Source organism: Amblyomma mixtum, chromosome 2 (assembly GCF_055824585.1).
Source record: "Amblyomma mixtum isolate Tamu chromosome 2, ASM5582458v1, whole genome shotgun sequence".
Lineage (NCBI taxonomy): Eukaryota > Metazoa > Arthropoda > Arachnida > Ixodida > Ixodidae > Amblyomma > Amblyomma mixtum.
The window spans coordinates 315,559,813-315,584,437 of record NC_143013.1 but is presented as its reverse complement, the minus strand read 5'-3'; the positions used below and the strand labels follow the sequence as shown (position 1 = coordinate 315,584,437).

The window sequence follows — 24,625 nt, the reverse complement described above, 5'->3', positions numbered from 1 at the left end:
TAATTTATATAAATTTTACTTTCAATATAAGCCTAGATGTCTGAAGTGCTTCTACAGAGCTAAAAGCATTTGCGCCTTAGGATCAGCGCACGTCGGTTTTTCTTGTCGCTGCAAATAGGCAGTCCGCTGGCGGCGTACACAGGACTCGTTAAGCTTCGAAGTTCGAAGTCCGCGTACTTTTAATGCGAAAGCCCTACCAGTACCATTACAAGAAGAGCCGGCGTCGTCTTTGTGCTTGTCTGAGAACTCTCAGATGGTACAGAAAATCACGGAGATGAGAAGGAAAATAGGGTGACATCATTAAGCACACAGACGAATGAGGGGCACTGCTGCCCTGTTTAAACTAAACAGCCGAAGGAGTAACAGAGGAAGGCCATTCGGGTTTCCAGCAGCCTATCCTCCGGGAATGTCTGAAGTGTCGTTCTCCGCAGGGTTTAATGCGATAGCCTAACAGTTATAGTCACACTAAACCCCCGCCAATGTCCGAGGCGAAATTCGCTGATTGGTCGATATCGGTCACGTGACCCTGTGAAGTCATCGCAACGTGCCCAGATGATTGTGAAAAACCTGGTTTATAGACAGCAGCCTATATAGAAAATCAAAATAAGAAATCAGAAATCAATTTCATATATGTCAATGTCGGCACCACCACAGCTTAGCGGATACCTGCTACTGCAACTAGCAGTCCCAATACAGCGGTTGATGGGCCGGTAATCGCAAGTAAACTCACGCGCCCAGAAGTTGCAACAGAAGCTGCGAAAAATGTGAAATCATGCTAGTGCCTTCCACTCTTAAGGTTACCTAAGCGCCCCCGTAGTTTTACTGCGTGCCGGCTTCGCTCTGAGGTCTGCTCCTTGGCGTTTTAAAAGAGCAATCTTGCGCTCAGCTTCCACTTTTTCCTTTCCTTCTTTCTATTTTTCTTGTAACCTTGTGTCCCCGAGTAAAAGGTACATTTTTTTATTAAGCTTACGTAAAAACGGCCGCATAATTCCTTTTATACCTCACGTTAGAGAACTATAATTGCGACGTTTCATACGATAGTGTATTTAGGGTGATTTTATTCATTTATTTAGATAGTATTACTAGCTTTAGCTTTAATTTGCAAAAGGAAGCGAATGGTGCAATAAAACCATTATCTGCATAGCGCCTAAACATCTCAATATGAAAAATTGCGTCCCCCCTCCCCCCCCCCACTCCAACCAAAAAAAAAAGAGAAAGACAATAAATACAACAAAACAAAGACGATGCCCTCGCATGCAGAAAAATAATAGCGAATATCGCAGTGGTGAAAGCCTAAGGAGCCCATTAACCTCTTAATCCACATCACCGCTGTTATAGCGTAGTAAATCGGTTAACACGCCCACATGTGTATCTGGCACGACCATCTCTCAGCGTGACCCGTGTGACGTCAGATATCAGTATATATGCACGGCCGCTCGGAATAAAGACGATCCATTTCCCTGGAATGCGTTGCTACTCATGTTATAACAACCGCAATGAGGTAAAAAAAGGCGCTTAAGGCACTGACTGACACGCACATTTTAAAGACTGATTAGAAGTGATTCTCTCCTTAAAGTGCGGAAGTGATCCGCAGATCATATATACTTTACTCCAGCGCAGCTTCGGCGCTGTAAGGTGAGACATCTCTGCGGCGTACCATGAACGTCGAGTATGGACAGTGTGCCCAGCAGGGGCTTGAACACGTCGTAGCTGAGGGTAACAATCTCATTCGAGTGCAGGTACAGCCACTCCAGCGATTTCATCTCGTCAAAGGCACCGGCCTCGATGTACTGCACCCTGCGAAGACAGAGAAGAAGAAGAAGAAAAACTCATTTGACGACCACGACAAGCGCTGGACGCAACAGCTGCGGAAATTCATTCCCGCCGATTGCGTCTGCGATTGGTTCATTTATTTATTTTTATTTATTGATACTGCGGTCTTCTTTCCAAAACCTTAGCAGGGTGGATAAGAAAATCAAATAAAAACGAAATGTACAAAATACAGCGGTACATAACTGAAGACAAATGAGGTCACTCGCAACACGCAAAGGTAAGCCGTAGCTGAAATGCGACAAAACATAGAAAAGGCAAGGAGTAGAGCACGTAATAAAATCACTCGTTGCATAAAAACAAATGCGACTCAAATAATGGTAATGAACCTACGGTTACAATGCCGTTAGTAAGATTACTCCATTTATTAATACTTCGAGGAAAACAACGAAAACTTGAAGCGATTCTTTTTCGTAGTTAGTGGTGTTATTGTCAGTGAGCGTCGTTGTCATGTTGCATAAGCAGTGGAAAAAGTGAAGATGCGCGATGTGTCAATATTATAGTGTCCCTTTATAAATGAAATAAAAAAATTTAAGTGGCATGTTCGGTGCCTTTGTGTCACGGATGGCAACCCAATTCGCTTGAGGAGCTCAGCGATCGAAGTGCAGCCGTATGAGTGACGGATTACCGCGCCTTCCCTACACGCCCCTTTCTACAGGAACTCCCATAAAAACCTATGGATTCTATGGAAGCTACCTTCTTCATGTTGGTCTGTTATTACTTTATCCTCTTCCTCTTCTTCTTATCTCCATCAGGACACCATCGATAACCTATCCTGCCACCTGCACTCATCTATGCAAATTGCGCTATGCATGGTCATGTATACAACATGCAAACTTATCAAGATGAGGGTGCTTTTTTGTTGTTATCTATGTGAACTTGGACCTCTAGTGCTGTCCAGGTGAGATTGTTTGTAAGCTCTGCAGTGCCAGTGGAAAAGTGTTGTCGCGAAAATCTGGTGTGGAGGCCCTGGAAGGCGTTTATGCATTAAAACAAGCTCTTAGGAATTAAACGGCCAAGTCAGCTCAGCGGTTAGCGCAAAAGCAAAATGACTTCCGATGAATCGCGCACTCGTCGCAATCAGTTAGCAAGGCAAGATCTGCCCCATTTTCGAGAAAGCTCGCGGACAGCAACATATCAAGGAGGAACGCGGCAGTTATAACTATTTTCGTCATTGGCGCATGAATTGTAACGAAGTTTGGTATGGGTCTGTACCTTTTTATGCAGAGTCTATGGAGCCACGTGTTTCAGTTCCGAAACTTAATGGGTATAAAGTTCCCATAAACTTTTGACGCGAAAGCTGCACTGGGATTTCAAAAGTCGCGCTTTAGATTTTCAAATTGGGAACTTCAATTAATTTATTACTCTTATATTTTGCATATTTTAGCATATTTTGCAGAACTCCGCGTTTATACATGTGCTCGCTGTTGAGACTAAAATTGCGGTGCAATCACTTGCAATACATGACCGGTGAGGGCAGCTGCTGCGCAGCACACTGGAACGAAGGACAGCATCACTGAGATTTTTCCCTGGCCGTTGCATATGTACAAAATGTAAAGGTTCTTGATCAACAAAGATTCATTAAAATATTTGTCCTCTACTCGCTCATTTCATGGCCTTTACGTTTTTCATATCAGCAGCATGCAATGCTTTTCTGGTTTCGGACTGACATAATTCTAAACTTGGTGTGATATTTTCTTTACTTAGTTTGGTTTGTTAGGGTTTAACGTCCCGAAGCAACTTAGGCTATTAGGGACGCCGTAGTGAAGGGCTCCAGAAATTTCGACCACCTGGGGTTCTTTAACGTGCACTGACATCGCACAGCACACGGGCCTCTAGAATTTCGCCTTCAAGAAATTCAGCCGCCGCGGCCGAGATCGAACCCGCGTCTTTCGGGTCAGCAGCCGAGTGCCGTAACCACTGAGCCACCGCGGCGGGGCATTTTTTTTAAATTAAAAAACATGGAAGCATTGTCATCAATTCTGTCTGCCAGGATTTTTAAGACATACGAAGACATTCTTTTATTCAAAAAATGCACATTTTACTTGTCAAGAAAGTGCACAGCGTTATCTAATACACAATGGCATTGTCAATGATAATGTAGTTATTATTCTTGCGTTGATCCCTCCAAAAATTATATGAGGAGGCTGCGCTGCAACATGAGCCGCCCCGAACAAAATTTCTGGCTAAGCCATTGGCGTCTTCCATAAGAGATAATCTGTGAAACAACAGACGCAGTGTGATAAGATAAAAGAATAAATGAAATGCGAATTAAGACGGGAGGCAAACGGATACTAAGCCGGATAGCACGAAAAAAGTAAGCAGAAGAATGAGATGTAAAACAAGAGCACTACTTCAGGAAGGACAGGAGGGGCTGGACAAGAAAAGGCGACAGGTATTCTAAAAAATGGGTAAAATAAGCAGAATACCAATCAAAAATTAAAACAATCGCTTTATTGAAACGTGTAGGCACCTATATATGAAGGTAAGTATCATGCTCGGCTTTTATAACAATCTCAAGACAAGACAGATTAGTTTCACCTTCCGCGTGATTTTAAGGGAATTTGTGGTAATATTTGATGCTGTGTAATAGGCAGAATAACGACCAAATACACCCATCACGTGACAGCTTTGTGATTTACTATGTATGCTCCAACTTCTTGACTAATGCTGCTTTCTAAAGTGAATTATTTTGATGAGTAAAATGCACAGCACTGCGAGTGCGCGATGAAAAAGTCGAAGTAAGTAAACGAAAAAGAAAAGAAATAAAGACTGCCGACCCGTGCTGTTGTCTGTGTCACCAAAATTGCCTCGTCCGAGTTTCGACAACGTTTAAGACATCCAATTTCGACTCCTGCTCGCACTTTCCAGTTTTCAGCTCAAGGCCTCGACCGGAAAGACAAGTTCAAGAGGAGACAACACCGGAGCTCCAAGCTTGCGGAGAAGCCAGCTAGCTCACCGAAACAGAGGCAAGAGACAAGTAGGAAAAAAGAGCACGAATTAAACGGGCCAACGCTTTTCTTACGAGCCCAGTCGGCGAGTCCAGTGCGGGAAAAGGCCGTGGAACAACTCTACTGGGTAACAAATTTCTATCCAGACCAACAACTTCAATCCGGACGGGGAAAACGAGCAGACTGCGAGGTGCGCGGCGGTGGTTTCTTCACGATCGGCCTGCCCACTCACGAGGGGTGCTTCCTTCTTCTTTTGTTTTCTATTTCCTCGAACCTTCCTTTGTTGTGGCTACAGTGGCCGGAGCGAGTGGAGGTAGGGGCTGTGGACGAGCGAAATAACAGAAAGAAAGACACGGCGTCGGAGCCCGGCCAACCGCGACGACCACCAACTTCTTGTCTTTCATTGTGCGCTCTTTTATACTGCCTCGGAAGGGCACAGCATCCAAGCTGGGAAGCAGAGGAGCAGCGGGTATTGGGACCCGGGAACGCCGCTCCACTAAACTCAGAGTAAGCGAAGGAACACCAACAAAAAAGGAAAGTAGCCAGAAACAAAAGTAACGTAGACCTCGCGTTGGTTGCTCGTTGTTCTCGCAGTTTCCTCCCGGATAACATCGTAGCTTTTCCCGCCCTCGCTCCTGTTTTTCTTCCCTGTCCTCTCATGCCTTTGTAGCGGACGGGGCGGCTCTTTCGCCGTCTAACTTGCTCTACGTTCACGCCCACAGCCTGGCGCAATCTCGCGATGGCACAGTCGTCGTCAAGATGGCGATTAGTCCCGCGAGGCGACTTGACCGGGTGAAAGAAGGAGAGGGGAGGGGGGGGGGGGGGGGGGCATGTGCGCTCAGGTATGAGCGTGTCTGCCAGAAAGCCTCTGGTCTCTGAGTGCACCGAAGCTATGAAAGCAACGGCGAAAGTTTCTGGTTGTGTGTGATAGCGGCCCCTGCTGCCCGATGCCCTAACTATTGCTCTGTTTCTCTTTGCTATCAAACTCCGCTGCATGGCTTGTTTCATAAGCTGAGCAACGCTTATTCCCTCTGAGGAAAGAAAGAAAGAGTAATGCGGGGGCGCAGCCCTCGCCTATTCGGAGCTCCAGAAAGAAGAGTTGTTTCAAACATCAGAGACACAACAAAAACAAAAATAGTAAAGGATGCGCTTCTTTTCAAAATCGCAGTTTGCTTTCGGGTTTTTTCGCTTGGGTTGCGACCGGTTTATAAAACAGTCGGTTTTACGAGCCTTTCAGAGATTTCTGAAACCTTTCAAAAGTTGAAATCCACCAAAGCGGCTGAAGAGAATCCCAACTGGCAAGAAACCGAGAAAAACAATAGATGCAGCCGCTCTCTTTTCTCTCGACGTCGTGTGCAGTGCAGACCTCACTTATTCGTGCTTTCTAAGACCCTCTAGAGACCACTAACGCTTAGCGTGAGGTCTGTAACGATTAGCAAACTAGCCATCAGCGCTAAAAATACTCTTAGGCAAGCGCACGTGGAGAAGCGTTCCCCCAGAGAGACCGTGAAAGAGAGAGACAGAGAGTGCTTTGCGCGAAGAAAGCAGAGGGAGATCGTCTGCGAACCCTGCTGCGGTAGCTTACTCCCGATACCATTAGCGGGTGACGAAACCCGGAGCTCTAGGCAGAGGTGGCTAACCATGCTGACATAGAGGGAACAAAGCCATATGGATGAAGGGGCTCGGCCACAATTCTTCCCCACCCTTACCTCTTTCTCCGTTCCTCGGCAGCGCCCCCCCCCCCCCCCCCCCCCCATTTATTTAATCTTACGCAAGGATATGAAGAAGTACAGCAAATATGGTCAGATGCCAAGAAAGCTGACCAGAGGTTGAGAAAAAAAAGATTCCGAAAAAAAAAGAAGACGTTACCGCTACCAAAGGTCACGTCGGACGTATTTCCTAAGAAAAAGGAAGGGGCAAAGAAGCGAGCCGGGGAGACAATGAAGCGGACATTAATAGCGGAGACCGCGGAAGATCCCCAGAAATGAGGGTCCGCACAATAAGAAGCAGCAGGGAGACGGACAGGCGCGCAGGCAAGATGACGTCCGCCGCTCTCCTTTCAGAGCTTTGAAAAGAAACTCTACCCTCGCACCGTTACCTGCCCTTGCTTCATCTAAGTGAAGAGAGTGGATTCACCCATCCTCTCTTTACCCCTTCCTTCTCCTTTGCCCGGCTCCCTCTCTTTCGCAGCTTCAAAGAGCGCTGTAGGACAAAGGGGTGGATGGACAAGGCAACCGAGAACAAAGGAACGAGCTCGAAGGTGGTGGCGGAGGGCGCCGCTCTGGTGTGTCCATCGACGGTAATGTACCCGCGCATACAAAGCGGACGAAAACACATTCGCAGGAGGGGGGGGGGGGGGGGGGGGGGGTTAAATAGGAAGAGAAGAGCTGTTCGTGTACAGCGTATGTGCCACTAACGGCGCCGCGATCACTGCGAGAAAGCTAACGAGCAGCGACTGAGAAGAAAGGACTACGGGCAGCACAATGCGCGCGAAACGGGCTACACGAGGCGCATGGTGAAGAGGAAACAGCATGCGGGTGTGTAAGGCAGCGGAGTTGAGAACAACCAGCGGATGCAAGGAAAGAGGCAAATAAAAATATAACAAGGAAAAGCAGGAGCAGGTCCGGTGAAACGAACCAGAGGCGTATAAGGCGACGTGCCACTACTTACACGACCGACCAGAGAGAAACAGAAAAGGCAGGGCAGTATGCTCTAGACTCAGGCGAGACAAAAGAGAATAGAAGAGACGGGAGGTGCGGAGGGAGGGGGACTGTCGGAGGCGAGAGCAACTGTTAAGGAAGCGGGCAGGGAGTCAGCGCCTTTCCCTATCTTTCCCTTCCTTCTCTACGGTGTTACGAGTTAAACAAAGGAAACGAGGGAAGCAGGAAGAGGTGGAGGAGAAAACGCTGTATTTATGTACCGGCGCAGCCGAGTCAAGAATCAAACACGGTGCAATAAGGCACAACAGCCCCGCTGTCAACCTGCGGTGTTCGCAGCACCGAAAATAAAAAAAAAAAGAGTGCGAGTAAAGAAAAAGTAAGAGAACGGAGAAAGACCGGTGCGGCGAACGGAAAGGAGTTCGCTCCCAGCATCGAAAGAAAGGAGAGGCCTGCGTTATCTCTGCACGATGTTCCATAAACGATCGCCGTTCCTTCCTTATGTTATTTGCTTTTTTCTTCCTCCTCCCTTCGTTTCTGCATTTATTTGGCGCTTCTCTTTTCGAAGATTGAAGCGGAGCGCACTGAATGCAGAAGAAGAGAGTTCGATAAAGGCGGGCCGAAGGCGAAGGAGCCCGCTGGAAGGAAAGGGGCCGGCAAGGCTCAGCAGAAAGCGCTCGCTCGAGAAAGAGAGAGCGAGCGCGACACGAGTCTCGGGTCAGCCGCAGCGCGCCCGCGCGCAAAGACAATGGTCGCGCGCGCGACGAGAACAAAGAGGAACGACGCTGTGCACGCGCGCGCGCCCACCCTCGACGGCCGCGGAAAAGCACTGGCATCAGCCGGACCGGATTGGGAGGAGCCGTGACGTTACAGACAAGAGGAAAGGAAACGGTAATTCGCCCGGACCGATGCGGCCGGCCGGTGGGCCAGGCCGCAGGGCGACTAGAGAGCGAGCGATCGAGGAAGAGAAAGAATGCAGAGGAAGTGTGCAGGAGGCTCGGGACTAACCGACGACGAACCCACGATAGAAGCCGCTTCCTCGGCGGCTGCTGCTCGCTTTTGTGCTGCGAGCGGCGGCGGCGAAACGCCAGCGATCGTAGAAAGCGATTCCGTGGAAGAAGCAGACATGGTTTTATCCCTGGCAGAGGGAGGGAAGTAGTGAGAGGGGGCGAAAGGCGGGTGCGGTGGAGTTGGAGTAGCGGAGTGTTGTATATCGATACGATGGGAAGAAAAAAGGTCCAAGGAGTGCACTTCCCGCAGGACCGCTGCCTCTTCCCGGAGTAACAAAGGAAAGCGAAACGCGTTGCTCTGCTACGCTGTCCCCCGTGGTCCGTCCTCTCATGCGCCGTCCGCCGTCGACCAAACACTCCCAAAGACACTTCTTCCTTTCTTTATACCTTGTTTGCGGCTTCCGTCTCGACGGTTTGTTCTGAGGGATGTATTTTCGTTCATCGCTTTGGTTTCTCCTATTGGCCGGAGAGAGTTTTCCCTCGCCGGTGGTCCTTCTCTTTCGATATGTGAGAAGACGGGGTGGCACGGCTAAGGAAACCGGGAGCAGCTCGGTTAGCAGCGACAAAGGCTTCGGCTTCGTTCAAAGCCAGCGTGTGCTCCGCCCGGCAGCGGTTGACATGGACAACACGTGCCACAGTCACGCCAGGCCAGGAGAGGAAGGCAGACCTTCGAGGAATGGATGCCTGCGTTGCCCGACGTGCCTCCCTATAGACCTCCTTCACCCCGCGACGTCACGGAGATGCGGTGGCGCTGATGTCAGTAGCGACTTTCGCGTGGTAGGCAAAACAGGTTCCGCCTGCCCGTGCCTACCGCAGTTGCCGCAGCTATAGACGCTTTACAGCGCCACATCATGGGGGCTGCCATCTTTGATCACGTGATCACGCCGCCATTACTCGCCTCCTGACCGCTCGGCGCGCGCCTCGTCGCGAAGGCTGCTGCGTCGGACGGTTCGGTTCCGACAGGTAGTGTTTCGGCTGATACGGTTGTAAAGGAGAGGGAAGACGACACTATAGTTTGGCCAAAGCTTGGAAGGACATGTGAGAACCCAAATTTGATCACTTCAGGCGTGAAAACGCTATAGGACTTCATGTCGCGTAGAGCCGCTGAGCTCTCCGCCTCTTCAAGCCAACGGACGGGTCGCCTGAATGCTTGTCTTTGCATGCGCTGAACGCTCTGCTTAATGTTTTTTTTATTATTATTATATAAAACGGCAAGGTTGAATGTTCCTGCGGCCTTACAGGTCGTTGTCCTATCGTGTACCTGCATGCAGACACTGCTGTAAAACGCTCACATGCACATCGTATGCATTTGTTCACAACCTGTTAACGGTGCTTAGGAAACCTGAAATATTTCCTACTGGTTGAATAAACATAGAAAGGTGAAAATATAAATAGACACAGAAAGGTTGACTATCATGGTAGCAGTACCATGTATCAAGCAGCCAGCCGTCACAAGCTGGCGTGCAATCATTTCGAAGGATTCCGCGATTGTTATATAACGCGCGCATGGCAACGCGTTCATGCTAGACGAATTTCACAATAACGTCAGCCTCATATAAAAAATGTTGGTTCACTCGACGCTCGATATGCGGACATGGAAATGCTCGTGGTCTCTTTGGTTGTAATTAATCAGCTTAAACTCTGATCGTGCGGAGTCACTTTTAGTGACTGTCTCGCATGGACCACGAGCAAGTGACAACCGCCCAGCACAGCAGCCGTAAACCAAATGCTGTAATCCGAATACGGTCCACGGAAACCGCGCTACTTGGAGCGAAATTGAACAGTAGCGCCAAGACGGCGTGAATACACTGACTGACGGTAAGCGTTTTCGGCTCGCACGGCAGTGCGGTGCATAATAAAGAGCAGCAGCATGTAGGAGCGCAAGCCGTCTTTTTTTTCGTTCCTAATTCGGCTTCGGGCGCTCCTTTTACTTATGGCCACACACCATCACTTACGATCAATGGGGTCTCAGCACAGTGCACAACAACTGAGAGCACGCCGTCATGGTTTCGGTGGCGGAACAGCTTCTTCATGTGGCTGCATGTTGTGCACTTACCCTCGCAGGTTTTCCAAGATCAAAACCTTTCTTTATTAGCTATCGAGCACTGGCGAACGTGTTTGTAGCGTTCGCCAGTTCGGAAACGGTGCGTGTCGAACGGGCGTGAACATTGGCATTACCTCCTTGTGCAGTTCGGTTCCGTGAAGCTCGCAAACGGCCACATCCCACACCTTTAACTCTCTGTCGCAATTCTTGCGATCCACAACACAGCACGTGTTTCCTCTGCCTTTTCACAGCGTAGAAAGAACACATTCGGCAACCACCCGCGATATTTCCACTGCTGCGTCGAGGCATACACGCCGGCGACTTACGAGGCAAGTAATGGTGCCGTGTTCCGAGCGCACGTGTGGCGCCATCTGGTCTCAAACGGTAGAACTGCGCGCTGTAAACGGTCTATAGGCGGCTGCATCGTGGCTACGCACGGCAGAAGTAGCATGTACTGACCAGCTGTGTCGTTGTTTATCCACGTAGTATCATAAAACGGAAAATTAGATTAGCCTTAATAGGTTTCTCGCATATAAATACCGCATTAGGAAATGGGCCGCGGTAGTAAAAGCGCGAAGTTTGGGTGTCGACAGGCACTGCCAGTCAACGTACTTCATAGCAGGGAAATTTTTGCGCTCATTCAAATGAACAACAGCATGGTACGCTTAAAACTGCGCAAGGAAAAAAAAAAGCCTGTAGCTGCGCACGTACTTATTACCCTGCGCTGGTGTGCACTGGCGCCGGCAAGGTCATTCACCATCAACGAGTGCGTTATTTCGTTGATAGCACATCATGTTTTAACGTGTGTAGAAGTTATACGAAAATATAATGGCACGTTTTAGGGCATTTAATATATTCTTGAAACTATTTCTTAACATGACCGACATGATCAATTGATTCTAGTAGAAAGCAGTCTGGTAAGTTGTGACAATCTTGCGCGGTCACGTTGGCATGCTTCGAACAGCGTACTTTAAGTGTGCTAAAAACCACATCTTTTTCATTGCATTGTGCATGTGTCATAAGTTGCTTCATGAAGTAGTACATGATCGCGAAGCCTGTTTGGAAAGAAGCAACCGCAGGCGGGCTACCAAAAGAGCACGTAGCGAGATTTACAGGGGATGAGGCAATGAAAAGTTTTTTCTTTATTGATGCATGATATATGCAACCAAATTTGGTGCAAATATGAAATTGCTCTGGTAATTTTAGTAATGCCTTTTATTTTCAGCTATACCTGGTGCAGTTTTTCGGTAATTACAATTACACCCTCGTCAAGTCACCCCGGGTCTTGAATAATTAAGTATAAAGTGCGGAAAGTTTTTATGCCAGCATGCCCCCAAAGCCCTGTTCTCTATGATAGCGGTATTACTTCTTTTTTTATTAGATTATCAGTACTTATGCTTGCATAGTCACATGAAAACTTTTGTTATAAAAATAACTAACATACTACTGCTCCTGTAGGAAAAAAATCGGGACATTTATTGCACTTCTCTACGTATCTGGAACCGTTCGCGACAAATAAAATCATTCTATTTCCATTATTTACAAATTTACGAAGGTGGGAGGGATGCCAATCACTGAAAATGTGGTAGATCAAAAAACAACCCTTTAAGTTCACTCCCTTGTTATGGCCTCTTCGCTTTCGCTTTGGTCAAAGAAATGCGGCCCTGAAATCAACGAAACCTCTGATCCCTCTTCGTAGTGATGCTACCATTGTGGTACTCCGTCGTCGGAAGCACGCAGAATTCGCGACGTGCAAGGACCATCAGAAACCGCATTACCTCACAATTTTTGACGACCAGAGATCTAAAAACCGTAATTTTATGAATTTCTACTGAATATTTTGCTATATTTTTTCGTCACAAAACCAAAGACCCAGGGCTAGGAAAGAATATAATTTCAGGAATTCAAACTTTTCACTAAATCGACCAGTTTAAGAAGGAGAGAAGTCGGCCTGGCTGGTGCCTGATCTGACGGCTTAAAAACAGCGGTTACGCGAGACATATGAGATCGGGACACGATCGACGCTGTCCCCACTTTTCGTACTGCGCGACACGTGTGTCAACAGATGGTGAGCGCACGTCGGCTCTGCCGAAAAAACGCTAGTGCTTACCTCACTACTGTCCTGAGGTAAAATCATTCTGGCTGGTGCAGAGTGTCAAAAACTTGTCACTTTATTCAATGCCTAGGTACAATACCCTGTGGCGAAATACGCCGTACATGGTCACTGCGAGTCTGTGTACTTCGAGGAATACTAAGTTGAAAGCATCAACCATTGCTATGATTCTCAGAAACTCAAAACGCGCCTACAAGCCTTGAAAACCGGCGCCGCGTCACCTCAACTCGACGCCACTCCCTGGCCTCTTGCCTACCGCGAGCCTGCTTACGACTGCAGCGCCACCTCGCTTGTTTGCAAACATGGAGGAGGTCTATAGGGTTCCCTGTGAAGCAGTGCTGTTTCTTCGCTGAACGAGCTACATGAGTACAGATGCTTTCGTTGTGCTAGTCCAATGGTTCATGTAGCTGCTATCTGAAACGGTGATCATGAGTATACGGTTTATCCTCCAGTGGCAAAGTGGCCAACGGAAAATTTACCGGGGGAACTCACATGCGAGTAATGCGCAAGCATTGCTTTCTATTTCAATTTTCTTGCAGTTCTATTCAAATTCTATTCCAAGTATAGTCAATTCCTTTGTAGTTGGTGCAGTTGTAAGTACTGGTACTATGATTGGTTAACATTTCGCCTTTTTCCGCTCGATGATGAGATACCGATGATCGATGAGATACCGATGATGCACTTAGACGTCACGCCCTCCGCTTATTGGTCCAATAAGAATTTTTCTCAGTGCAATTCATTCAGCCTATTTTTCTGGCCCTGGACCACTTCATCGCTCCTTCCGCGTACAGTTAACTAACACCCAGCAAAGAGGCGTACTTGCACAATCCAGTTCGCACGCCCCGCAACATGCATGGCAGTGCTTTTACGACCGGCTTACTGCGTTTACTACCGTGTAAACCATCCGTCTAAGCTGTGAGGAAAAGATACCGCAATGATCCTGAGGCTGTTGCGTCTTCACTTATGAATGCCGTGACTGAGAACACCGGGACCCTAAAAATGCAAGTAGCCACTATTTCAGACACTGGGCTGACTCAGTCTCCATACGGCGTCAACAATTCCTGTCTCGCTCGAAGGAGGACCTGTGCTTCTGAATAACCCGAAGGCTGCGGTTCACTTCGCGCTCTCTGCGACCCGCTTTCTATCCCGACGCATGCATTTCCCCTTTTATTGCCGGCCGACTCGTCCTTGCTCTATTCTCTTTTTCTTGCGTGGTGACGTCGGTTCGCTTTCCCAAAGGCGGCGCAAGGCACAGAGAGAGAAAAAAAGAGCGAGAGCGAAAAAGGGATGAAAGGCGCGCTGCTCTCGGATCCCGCGAGAGCCGCTGTGATCATCGAGACGCAGCGAGATCTCGACGCAGCGACAACGGTGTGCTCGACGCACGAAACCACGACGGAAGGAAGGAACCGGCTCGTGGGCGTAAGCAAAGGAACCACGGATAGCGATAAAGAAAGAACAAAAGCGAAAAGAGAAGGGAGGAAACGGGAAAACACTGGGATACAGGAGCTACACGAGAACCAAGTACGAATAAGCAACCAAAAGAGATCAAAACAAACAAACAAACAAACAAACAAATGAAACCCCACCTCTACTACCGTGTTTCGCTCGTGTTTTCTCGCACATCCTCAAAAGGCAGGAGTTGGAAGAGAGTGAGGAGAAGCAGAAGAACGGCGGGAAGAAAGGGGTATACGACTGAACGTGAGAGGAAAAAAAACAATAAGACGGGTTTTCCTTTCCGCCATACACTGGGCAGGAAACGGTGGCGGTTGTCGAGACGGTGGGCCGGGAGGGGAAGTAAAGAAATATATAGATGATAGGGGGTCACAGCAGCACCGGTTTATACTTTTGCCCACTGCTTTTCTTTTTCTTCGCCCGTTCTCACACGCCGTACCAAGCAATGCAGCAATACAACAAAAGAAGCAGAAGAATAAGGAAGCAGAAAAGAAAGAGGGAACGCAGACTGGAAGCTGCCGCACAGCGCCGTTTGTCGATTTGTCGCGAATGCCCCGTTCGTCGTCGCGGCCGCCACTGGGGGCGGGCCGTCGAGAGACAGGAACAAGAGGAGTGGGGAGAGGCGGTAAAGGCATGGCATTGCAGCGCTAAGGAAGAAATAAGGCCCACAGTCGGCGTCCTTTGTCCCTATGAATTCCCAAAAGGGGAGCCCGCGAAGCATGGACAAGACGAAGAAGAGAAGGAATCGATAATAGAAACAGCAACAGCCGCAAGTTGGACAGTCGAAAGCGAAGAAGAGCGGTAGGCTGGACGAGGGAATGGCATGGCGAAGCAGAGTGGAGCGGTGCCTCCGGAGAAAGTAACAAATTGCGTTGCGGCTTGATGCGGACTCGTTAACGGGATGTGATTTTCGGTAATTGTGAGTGCAGCCGGATGGGGCAAAGAAGAGGAAGAAAGAAAGAGAAAAGCGAGCAGGAGATGGGCAGCGGTGGCAAGAAGGCACACTTTCGCTCGGACATAAATGTTACGCCTTCCAAAGGAAACAATGGCAGCGAGCACGGACAGGCGATCGCAGACGAAGCATACGTTTTCAGCAACGCCCGTGTGTCTGATTAGAAGTTTTTTTTTTTTTGCCCTCTTCCTCGAGCGAACATCACTAGGGAAGAAAAAATGGGTTGTAATTAAAACTGCCTTTCAAACTACCGAGAATTCCAGTTTGCGTGGGAGAGAAAAAAAACAGAAATGAGAGAGAACGTTAAGAGTTGCCTGAGAGTTAGTGACGAAGGCACACTTGTACATACGTAAATTCTACGTCCATACAGAAAAACAACGACGACGATTATAGAAGACCGAACAGACAATCCGGCACCATTGTTTAGAGTGATCAAGGAGTTTTACATTTTTAATTAAACTCAGCCTGCTGGCCGAACTTTAATTAAGGCTGCCATCTGAAATTATGAGTCGATTTTGCGGAGTTCGTCTTTATCTCTCCGCGCTCAGTATAATGGGAGGCAAGTGAAGCTACATCGATTATCACGTCAGATGGGGGCGTACTAGCAAACTTGAGGGAACAAGCATCTATAATGTTTTGTCTTTGCTTGTCTTCATTCACGCGTGGAAAAAAGTTCGAGCAGTCACTGTGTTTATTAGACAATGTCCGTCCTTCACATATGAAAACACAGCCAGCAGGAAACTTAAAAAGGAAACCAATCAAACAAAGTTAACAAAACACGACTGAAATATCGGAGACAATCAGTTTCGGCTGCTGATTCGATTTGAAGCTGTAAGTGATTATAGCTCACTGCCCCAGCGGGCAGTAAAGGTCAACAGTCGCACTTTCATCGAAGAAATATTATAAGTTCGACAGCACTGAAGGAAAGGAAAAGCGATTTGAAGTTGCTTTTCTAACAAGGTCTGGTGTGATGTTGTAAATCAGATGCAGTCACCCGCGGACAAAGCGGTACATAGTTGCTGAACTAAAGTGGCTGTTTGGGCTTGTTGGTCAGTGATCATGGTTAAAGAATGCAGCGCGAAAAAGACAAGGACAAACGAAGAAATGGACAGGACTGGCGCTGACCTGTCCACTTCTCCTTTTGTCCTTGTATTTTTGCGCTGCATTCTTTAACCATAGTTGCTGGCAGCTTCTTCAAATCACAACAGGATAGCAGCTGCAGAAGTTAAATCGTCTTTCTTATCTGCGCGGCGTAACGTTCCGTCGTAAGCCTCAAACATTAACCTCAGTGCCCTTGAATGAACGATAACCGTGCGGCGATTATCGGTTGTGATGCAAGAGCACGGCTTAGTGCCACGCAGAAAGGCCAAATAGCGAAAGCGGTGATAACTAAACTATGCAAGCGTATCGAGACCTCTCCATGCTACTTTTCCATGCATACAAAAACTTCCAATAAGCAGCAGCCTGCCGCACGAGCAGCGAATATAGAAGGAAGGAGGAGAAAACATTTATTATGACACTGCACTCATTTGGGAAAGGGAAGTGGGGATGGTCGTTGCGCCGGATGGAAGTCCCCATTCTGGAACGCCATTGGCCGCCGCCGCTGCCCGTGCTCTCTGGACCAGGGTCCGCTGGGCCTCCCGGTCAGAGCTGGACAGGGCCGCCTCCCAGCCCTCCCTAGTTGGCTGACTTATAACGGCTGTATGCGTACTGTACTGGCAGGCCTACAGCATGTGGTATAGGTCAGCATACTGCCCGCAGAATTTGCACCTGGCCGTTAATGTCGGGTTAACGTGTTTCAGTATGGCGGGATTTAGGAAATTTAGGAAAGACCCGGTTTGGAGCCGTCTAAGGTGGCACTCCTCGGATCTGTCGAGACCCTTGGTGGGGTCCGTGAATACTCTCGTGCAAGGGCGTAAATGGTTTGCAGTATCCGCGTAAGAGATTAGCGGGGTTGGTATGATTGCCGTGGCAAAACCGGGGGATTGAGTGGAACCCGGGCAAGGAACGCTCGGGCAGCCGCGTGAGCGGCCTCATTCCGCTCAATCCCGTGGTGACCGGGCACCCATACTATCTTTTTTTTTTTTTCTAATTGTCGAATCCAAATTGCTCTCAAATGCCAATAGTATTCTGCGGGCGAGTGGCGCTATCCTACACCGCACGTAATTTAGACAGGCCTGTTGCGGGCCTGACATTATGTACACAGTGAATATAGGTATTTACCCCAAAAATTCGTTCTCGTCCACAAAGTACAAAGCTAGCGAAAGATTGTGGAATACTAAGGCGAGAAAAAAGGCAAATACAGACACTAAACGGAACCGGCGCCAATAGCTTTCATTCTTGGAGATAATCCAATCATGAAAGGCCGATAAAAACAGAGCAAGTACGCGAACATGAAAATACATTGTTCAGTACCAACAACAACAGGAAAGTATGTGCTAGAGAAGGACCAGCAGAAGAACGCGACCAGCACCAAGAGGAGGGTTTGGCGGGTAAGGACGCGGCAGAGGATTGAGGTAAGAAGGCCAGAATGAAAAGAGGAGGCAAGAGAGGATGCGCCTAACCCGCTCGCCTTATTCCGTTTTTATTATCTTTTTCTCCTCGGCGAGTTTCAAGACGAAGAGAGAGCGACAGAGAGCAGACCAACAAAGAAGTGAAAGTATGCCAGAGAAAAGCGAACGAGACTCAACACTGACTCAAGGTACACACACGACATAAACAAGCCTTTTGGCAAGAGTGGCGATGAAAAGACGACGCCAGAAAGAAAAGTGGCTGGCGGGACATAATAGGAAAGCCACGGCCGGTCTTCTCTTAGATATTTCATGCGCTCGGCAACTTCGAGATAAACTGACAAGGGAGAGCAAGCCCACCGTAGTTTGGCTCAAGCGCGGAACGTGAAAAAAAAAGAGGAAGAAATAAAGACTGAAAAAAAAAAAAACTCAGCAGGCAGCGAAAGCATGCTTGAGTGGACAGCAAAACCGAAAGGCGGGAGCGCCAGGGTGAGATCGCAGCGCGCGGACCTGTACGGGTGGCGGATACAATAAAGAAAGGGGGGGGGGGGGGGGGGGGGCAGGAAGAGAGGGGGATGTCTTGGCAACTGGAGCGGACGATGATAATAGCGAAGTAACAACGGCTGCAGTGAAAGCAGCAGTTCAGCTAAAGCAGCACAGCAGCGCGCTTGCGGCTTGAAAGTGCACGAAAAAAAAAAAAAACAATGTAAAACCTGCCCAGTACGCGCACACGGAAGCAGAAGCACAAACGCTCCGCTCACTGGAGCGCTCACGCGAGCGCTCTCACAACACCTGTGTCAGCGTGCGGTACTGCGCGGCACGGCAGGAAGGAGAGGGGGGCGACGAATGCCGTCTGGAGGGAAGACGAAGATCGATCGACGACGCGGGGCGGTGAAGAGCGGCTTCCGCGGAGGTGCCGGAGGACGTCTACCGCGGGATCCTCCAAGGAGAGCGCGCGCTTGAAAGCGAGTCTCGCCCCTCCACGACGAGGCCCGCGTCTGACGTGCGCTGGGGCCCACTCCTGGACTCGAAAAACAAACACGACGCCGCGCCAAAGGAGCGCTGGACTCTCTTCGGGACGCGTGCCTCGAGTGGCGTACGGGGCAGACGAGGCACTTGCCGTCCGCCTCAAAGAGCCGGCGAGCGGTGGCAGAGGAGGAGGGGACAGACTTCCACTCTTTTGAACACAAACAGCAGCTATTGGCGAAGGGCTGACTCAAAGAATACTTAGCCGTGAAAAAGCAGACAGGGGCGGCAGATCGTGGATAAATTCATGTGCAGATGACTGGCGTTGTTCGAAACATGGGGTCGTTGTTGATATATGTGTGCCTAGAATGCGCCGTCTCGCGGGAATAACGGAAGAGATTGAGCAGGGAGAGAAAAGTAGTTCAAACTGGTATATATCTGCTTGGCTATGCGCAGAGGGGATAATTCGAACAAGCATATGAAAGAGAGGGGTACGGGGCACGAATAATCCGCGCACCATGTGGACGCATACGCACAAAGACACAAGTACTTACTACTGATGCTACTGCTATTACTGTTACTACATGCTGCTAATACTAGTGCTATTAACGGTATTACTACTACTGTACATCGGCACTGCCGAATTAGACTTACGTGAAACAGTGCGTCTGTTGACAGGAAACTATTTCGCCTTCTGCTGACCGCAGCTGTAGTTAGCTTATGCACTTCTTTAAACGCTCCCGCCAGGCAGCGAAGGAACACGGTTCAGGCTCGGCAGCTGTTGGGTCGGTGCGGCACCTCGCTGGGGTTGCGCTGGCTCCCGCCCAGAGCTAGACCGCTCCCCCGTAAATAAATAGAACAAGATGGCTAGCACATCTAATAGGAATGATAAAAACCTTGAAAAATTCCAAATCATCCAATGGAACTGCAGGGGCCGCCGCGGTGGCTCAGCGGCTATGGTGCTCGGCTGCTGACCCGAAAGACGCGGGTTCGATCCCGGCCGCGGCGGCTGGAATTTCTTTGGAGGAGAAATTCTAGAGGCCCGTGTACTGTGCGATGTCAGTGCACGTTAAAGAACCCCAGGTGGTCGAAATTTCCGGAGCCCTCCACTACGGCGTCTCTCATAGCCTTAGTCGCTTTGGGACGTTAAACCCCATAAACCAAACCAAACCGGAACTGCAGGGGTTTCAGGGCTTGGGAAAAACGGTCACACCTCCAGCTCCACCTGCAGTCCCTAGGTGACATGCCGGCACTCGTTGCCCTGCAGGAGCCCGGCATAGACGCTAAATTATCAGGCTACAGCACCTTTCAGGGGGGGCCCTCTACGTGCATCCTGGCGAATAAGGCTTACACCGGGGTTCAGGTCGGCTTAGACTTGAGTACCGAGCAAGAATATACAATGGTCCGGGTACTGCCTCTCAGACGCCGCGACCCGTCAATACATATCCTCAACATATACTGCCCTCCGCATAAGCCGCGCGTAACTTTTAATGAAATCTTCCTTCGCGCGATAAAAATGGCAGCCAAAGAGCCTCTAGTGATCGTTGGAGACTTCAATGCTCCCAGCCTTCACTGGGGCTACCACTTCGAACAGGCAAGAGGACGTAAGCTGGCGGAGCTCATCTCCACCCTCAGCCTCACGTTGCTCACGGACCCGGCCTATCCCACCCGAGTGGGGAATTCGGTAACCCGCGAAACGTGTCCAGACCTTTCTCTCGTTAAAAATGCTAGAGCGGCTGCTTGGGAGAACTTGGGAGATTCTCTAGGCAGCGATCACCTCCTTCTCCGGATTACACTCGTGGCGAAGGCAGCGTGCAAAAAATGGGGTCAGGCCAAGCTGACCGATTGGCACAAAATTCCGAAATCACACTATCCCTCCCGTACTATTTTCCGGCGGCTACGCGGAGTGGGCTAGCCACATATACAACATTCAGAAACAACACGTCACAACACTACAAACCACCGAAGAGATCCCCGCAGTGGACACCCACCTCCTGCATTTGTGGGAGGCGCGTCGGAGCTTAACTAAACGGTGGAAAAAGCAGAAAACTAATCGCAAATTACGCGACCGCATAGTCAAACTCACAGAGCAAGCTGCAGCGTATGCTGCCGAACTCTCAGATTCAAATTGGATAGCACGCTGCGACGCCGCAGCTCATCAGATGAGCTCGAAGGGGACGTGGCGTCTCTTTCGCAGTCTAATCGACCCCTCTCAAACGAGAGGGGAGACGCAAAAGCAGCTCCGGCGGGCTCTGCAAGGGTATCAAGGTACGACGGCGCAACTTGCGGACACTCTGTGCGACAGATATCTTTGTCGTACGGAGGACCCGCCTGGGCCTGAGTACATGTACTCTGGCAGGCCTAATGAAACACTTGATGCCCCTTTTGAGTTGCACGACCTTAAGGCGGCCTTAGCAAAAATGCGCCGGGGTACGGCTCCGGGACGGGATCACATAACAGTGAACCTGTTGGCGAACCTACCGGACTCAGCCTACCTCCATTTATTAGAATACATCAACCAGATCTGGGACGGGCGTCCACTCCCTCCCGAGTGGAAAACGTCACTTGTGACGTTTATCCCTAAAACAGGTAAGGCCGTGAATACGGACAACCTGAGGCCCATATCACTGACCTCATGTGCGGGCAAGCTTATGGAGACGATGGTTCGGGATCGCCTCTCTCCATACCTGGAGAGTAAGGTCTTCTTTGCAGTCACCATGTTCGGGTTTCGCCCCCACATGTCTGCACAGGATGTCCTTCTCCAGCTGCACAGGGATGTAATACGACCCACAACTACCACAACTATGCAACACAATGACAAAGCCATCCTCGCCCTTGATCTGAAAGGGGCTTTCGACAATGTTAAACACGGAAGCATCCTGGCCAACTTGAGTTCTACCGATTGTGGGGCTAGGGCCTACGCGTATGTAAGAGATTTCTTGACTAATCGCCAGGCCTTTCTTCGGATTGAGGGCGAGGAATACGGCCCTTACATGATGGGAACACGGGGTACCCCTCAGGGAGCGGTGTTATCACCGCTCCTGTTCAACATAGCTATGATGCGCCCCCCAAGCCAACTGACCCGGGTGGAAGGCATTCAACACGCGTTATATGCAGACGACATTACAATTTGGACCACTGAGGGGAGCCTTGGGGACATGGAGGCCCGCCTTCAGCAGGCCGCTTCCATAGTCGATGCGTATGCTATTGACTGTGGGCTCCAATGTGCTCCAGCGAAATCAGAGCTTTTGCATGTCAGAGCGAACCCAAAGGATAGGACAGCAATTTACATCTCTCTGTCAGGAGGTCCTATTAGAGAGGTGGAGGAGCTCCATATTCTGGGCCTTTTCATTCACCACAGACTCAGACCGGACTCCACCATTCTGAAACTCAAGAGAGTAGGCGAACAGGTAGGGCGCATGATCCGCCGCGTTTCCAACAAGCGGGGCGGTCTGCGGGGCAGGGACGCGATTCGGCTCGTCTATGCCTTCGTGACTAGCCGGATCCTCTACGCCGTGCCATATCTCCGCACTACTAAGCAAGACGAGGCGCGAATAGACGCCGTCATCCGCAAGGCAACTAAGCGAGCCCTGGATCTCCCGGTGGCTACCTCTAATGCCAAACTCAAGGCATTGGGGGTGCTAAACTCCTACCAGGAGCTGCGGGAGGCCTACCTCGTGAACCAATACACGCGGCTCATGCAGACGGCCCCTGGGCGCCGCCTGCTAAACCGCTTACACATCCAACACGACTGCACTCCAGAGGAGGCGGAGCGTATCCCAGTACTGTGGCGCCATATGCTCTGGGTCTCCCCGCTCCCCCGTAACATGGACACCGACATGCACGTAAACAGGCGACAAGCGCGGGCTCGGGCTCTTGAGAGACAACACGGCTCCCGACCTGGTGTATATTATGTAGACGTAGCAGGCCCATCGCCCACGGGATTTTACACGGCCGCTGTCGTTCACCAGGAAATGCACGTTGATGGACTCTCTTTTCGAGCCCCGAATTCAATGCGGGCCGAGGAAGTAGCGATAGCGCTTGCTGCCGCCCACGCCAATTCGAGAATCATCATTACGGACTCCCGAAAATCATGTGATCATTACTTGGCAGGGGAGATCTCCCCATTAGCTGCTTGTATTCTAAGACGGACTGCCACTGATCCAACACCCAAAAGAATCATTTGGGCTCCTGGCCACCAGGGCTTACGAGGTAATGAGGCCGCTGACGCGGCTGCCCGAGCGCTTACTCACCGGGCTCCTCATCCCAGCTCTTCTGGCTCGGAGACTAACCAGCCGCTGCTGCGATTCAAGGAAATTATAACGCATTATAGCGACATCCACCGCCTTTTCCCGGCCCCTGCAAAGGGGCTGAGTAAGACGGAGGAGCGAACTTTAAGGCGCCTGCAGACAGGTACTCTACTCTGTCCTGCAATCTTAAAGCATTACGATCCTAACACGGATGGGCGATGCCCACACTGTGGGGAGACCTGTGATATCTTCCACATGGTGTGGGCATGTACTCAAAATCCCCACCTCCCCCCTTCCCCTACCCCTTCCAGAGAGGCATGGGAGACTGCCCTTATCAACTGCTCCTCGCTTGAGTCCCAAAGGGCTCTGGTGAAACGGGCTAGAGACGGGGCATTGTCATGCGGTGTCCTGGACTAGGTACGCCGACCATGTAGCGGGGCCACTCTGTGGCTCCCAAACTCTATTTCAGTAATTAAAAGTTTTCACCACCACCACCTCTCCTCAGCCCACTTAAGAAAGTAAAAATAGAATGAATCCTGCTCTGAGGTAGGTAAATGCGTCTTTAGCGCTTTGGCTAGCCTCCGTGCAAACCGGTTCTTGGCGGGCACAAAATGGGCTCGACACGCACCGCAGTGTGGATTTTCGGTTCAGCACATGTCTCGAATGGCCAAGAATCGCGTCCCAGAACCGGCCTTTTCCTCTGGGCTGCTTTCTCCTGTACCTTGCCAACTTCCTTCTTACTTTCTAGCCGCAAAGAGAAGAAGCAAGTCGGCTCAGCAAGCTAATTCTGTGTACTGAACGGTCGCAGTGATGTCGCATTTGCGGAATTTTGCTTTTTTCAGGAAATTTTAAGTAAAATTTGGTAAAAAGCGGATTTTTTATGGAGTTTGAGAGAGTGTTAGGAACTGAAATTGTCTCGTGTTTTTACAAATCACGGCCTTTCCCAAACTGCCACACAGGAAAAAGTGCTAGAAATAGCTATTTCTGTGTCTAATTAAGGAAATTTTCGGCTACGGCATAGAGCATAGCCGAATTTGATTGCAAACATACACGCATACAGCTTATGAAAGTTAACGCCACCGTCTATGCGAATTTCTCAAAAAGTGATTCAGCTATCACGAGCGTGCCGTCAACGGTAAACATCGCATTTAGCTTGGGTGCGGTTTAGCGGATAATGAAGATTCGACTTCTCAAACATAGCTGCACCACGATGCCTCAACACTGTGTGCAAAATAAATTAATTTATAATGCGCCTTCCACTGCCTTACAAATGTATTGCAAGTAAATGTTCGGTATTGGACCCGCATGAATATCAATGAAGAATTTTTAGCGTTTGCCTCGAGTAAAGTCCTAATCTTTGGGGGGTTTTAATTGGGGAGATGAATACGTTTTCCCCGTCTAACCGCGGCTGACCCAGTTCAAAACCGCCGGACCCCATCCCGTGGTCGCCTACGCTACCGAGCGCACGCCGACCACGGCTGGCCTTGCTCTGAGGGAACAAAGGACCGACACACGGGCTGACACAAACAAGGCATTTATTGTTACAACAACAATAACGCCAGCTAGCAACAAAATACGCTAAGGAATCGAGGACGTCCGACTTACCAGCACGGTTACGAGCGAATGTTCGCCCACGCTAGGGCAAGGGGAACTCGGAGGCCGGACGGGACGGGCTGGCGGGAGCATGTTCCCACCACCAGGTCGCCCGCCGACGAAGAGCGGAGCGCCGCGCGACACGTCCGCGCGCTTTCCCGGCCCCACACAGAAGAGGACCGTCTCTCCCCCGCGCGCGCGCAGCAAACACGTCATCCGTGGCATTCGTGTCGCAGCGACGCTAGTGCCCTCCCTTGTTAGTTTAAGTAACACGAATAAGGAGGGTGCACTGTGGGG

General features: G+C 49.9%; 1 protein-coding gene across 3 annotated transcripts in view; it reads right to left on the bottom strand.

The window, feature by feature from the left end:
• LOC149365052 (uncharacterized) overlaps positions 1–24,625 on the bottom strand; it is a 347,207-nt gene that overhangs the window by 4,692 nt on the left and 317,890 nt on the right. For all 3 annotated transcript variants that reach the window (XM_089575127.1, XM_089575126.1, XM_089575128.1), the window contains one exon: positions 1,658–1,797. In XM_089575127.1, coding sequence (XP_089431253.1) covers positions 1,658–1,797 — 140 coding nt within the window. The remainder of the gene's footprint in view (positions 1–1,657; positions 1,798–24,625) is intronic.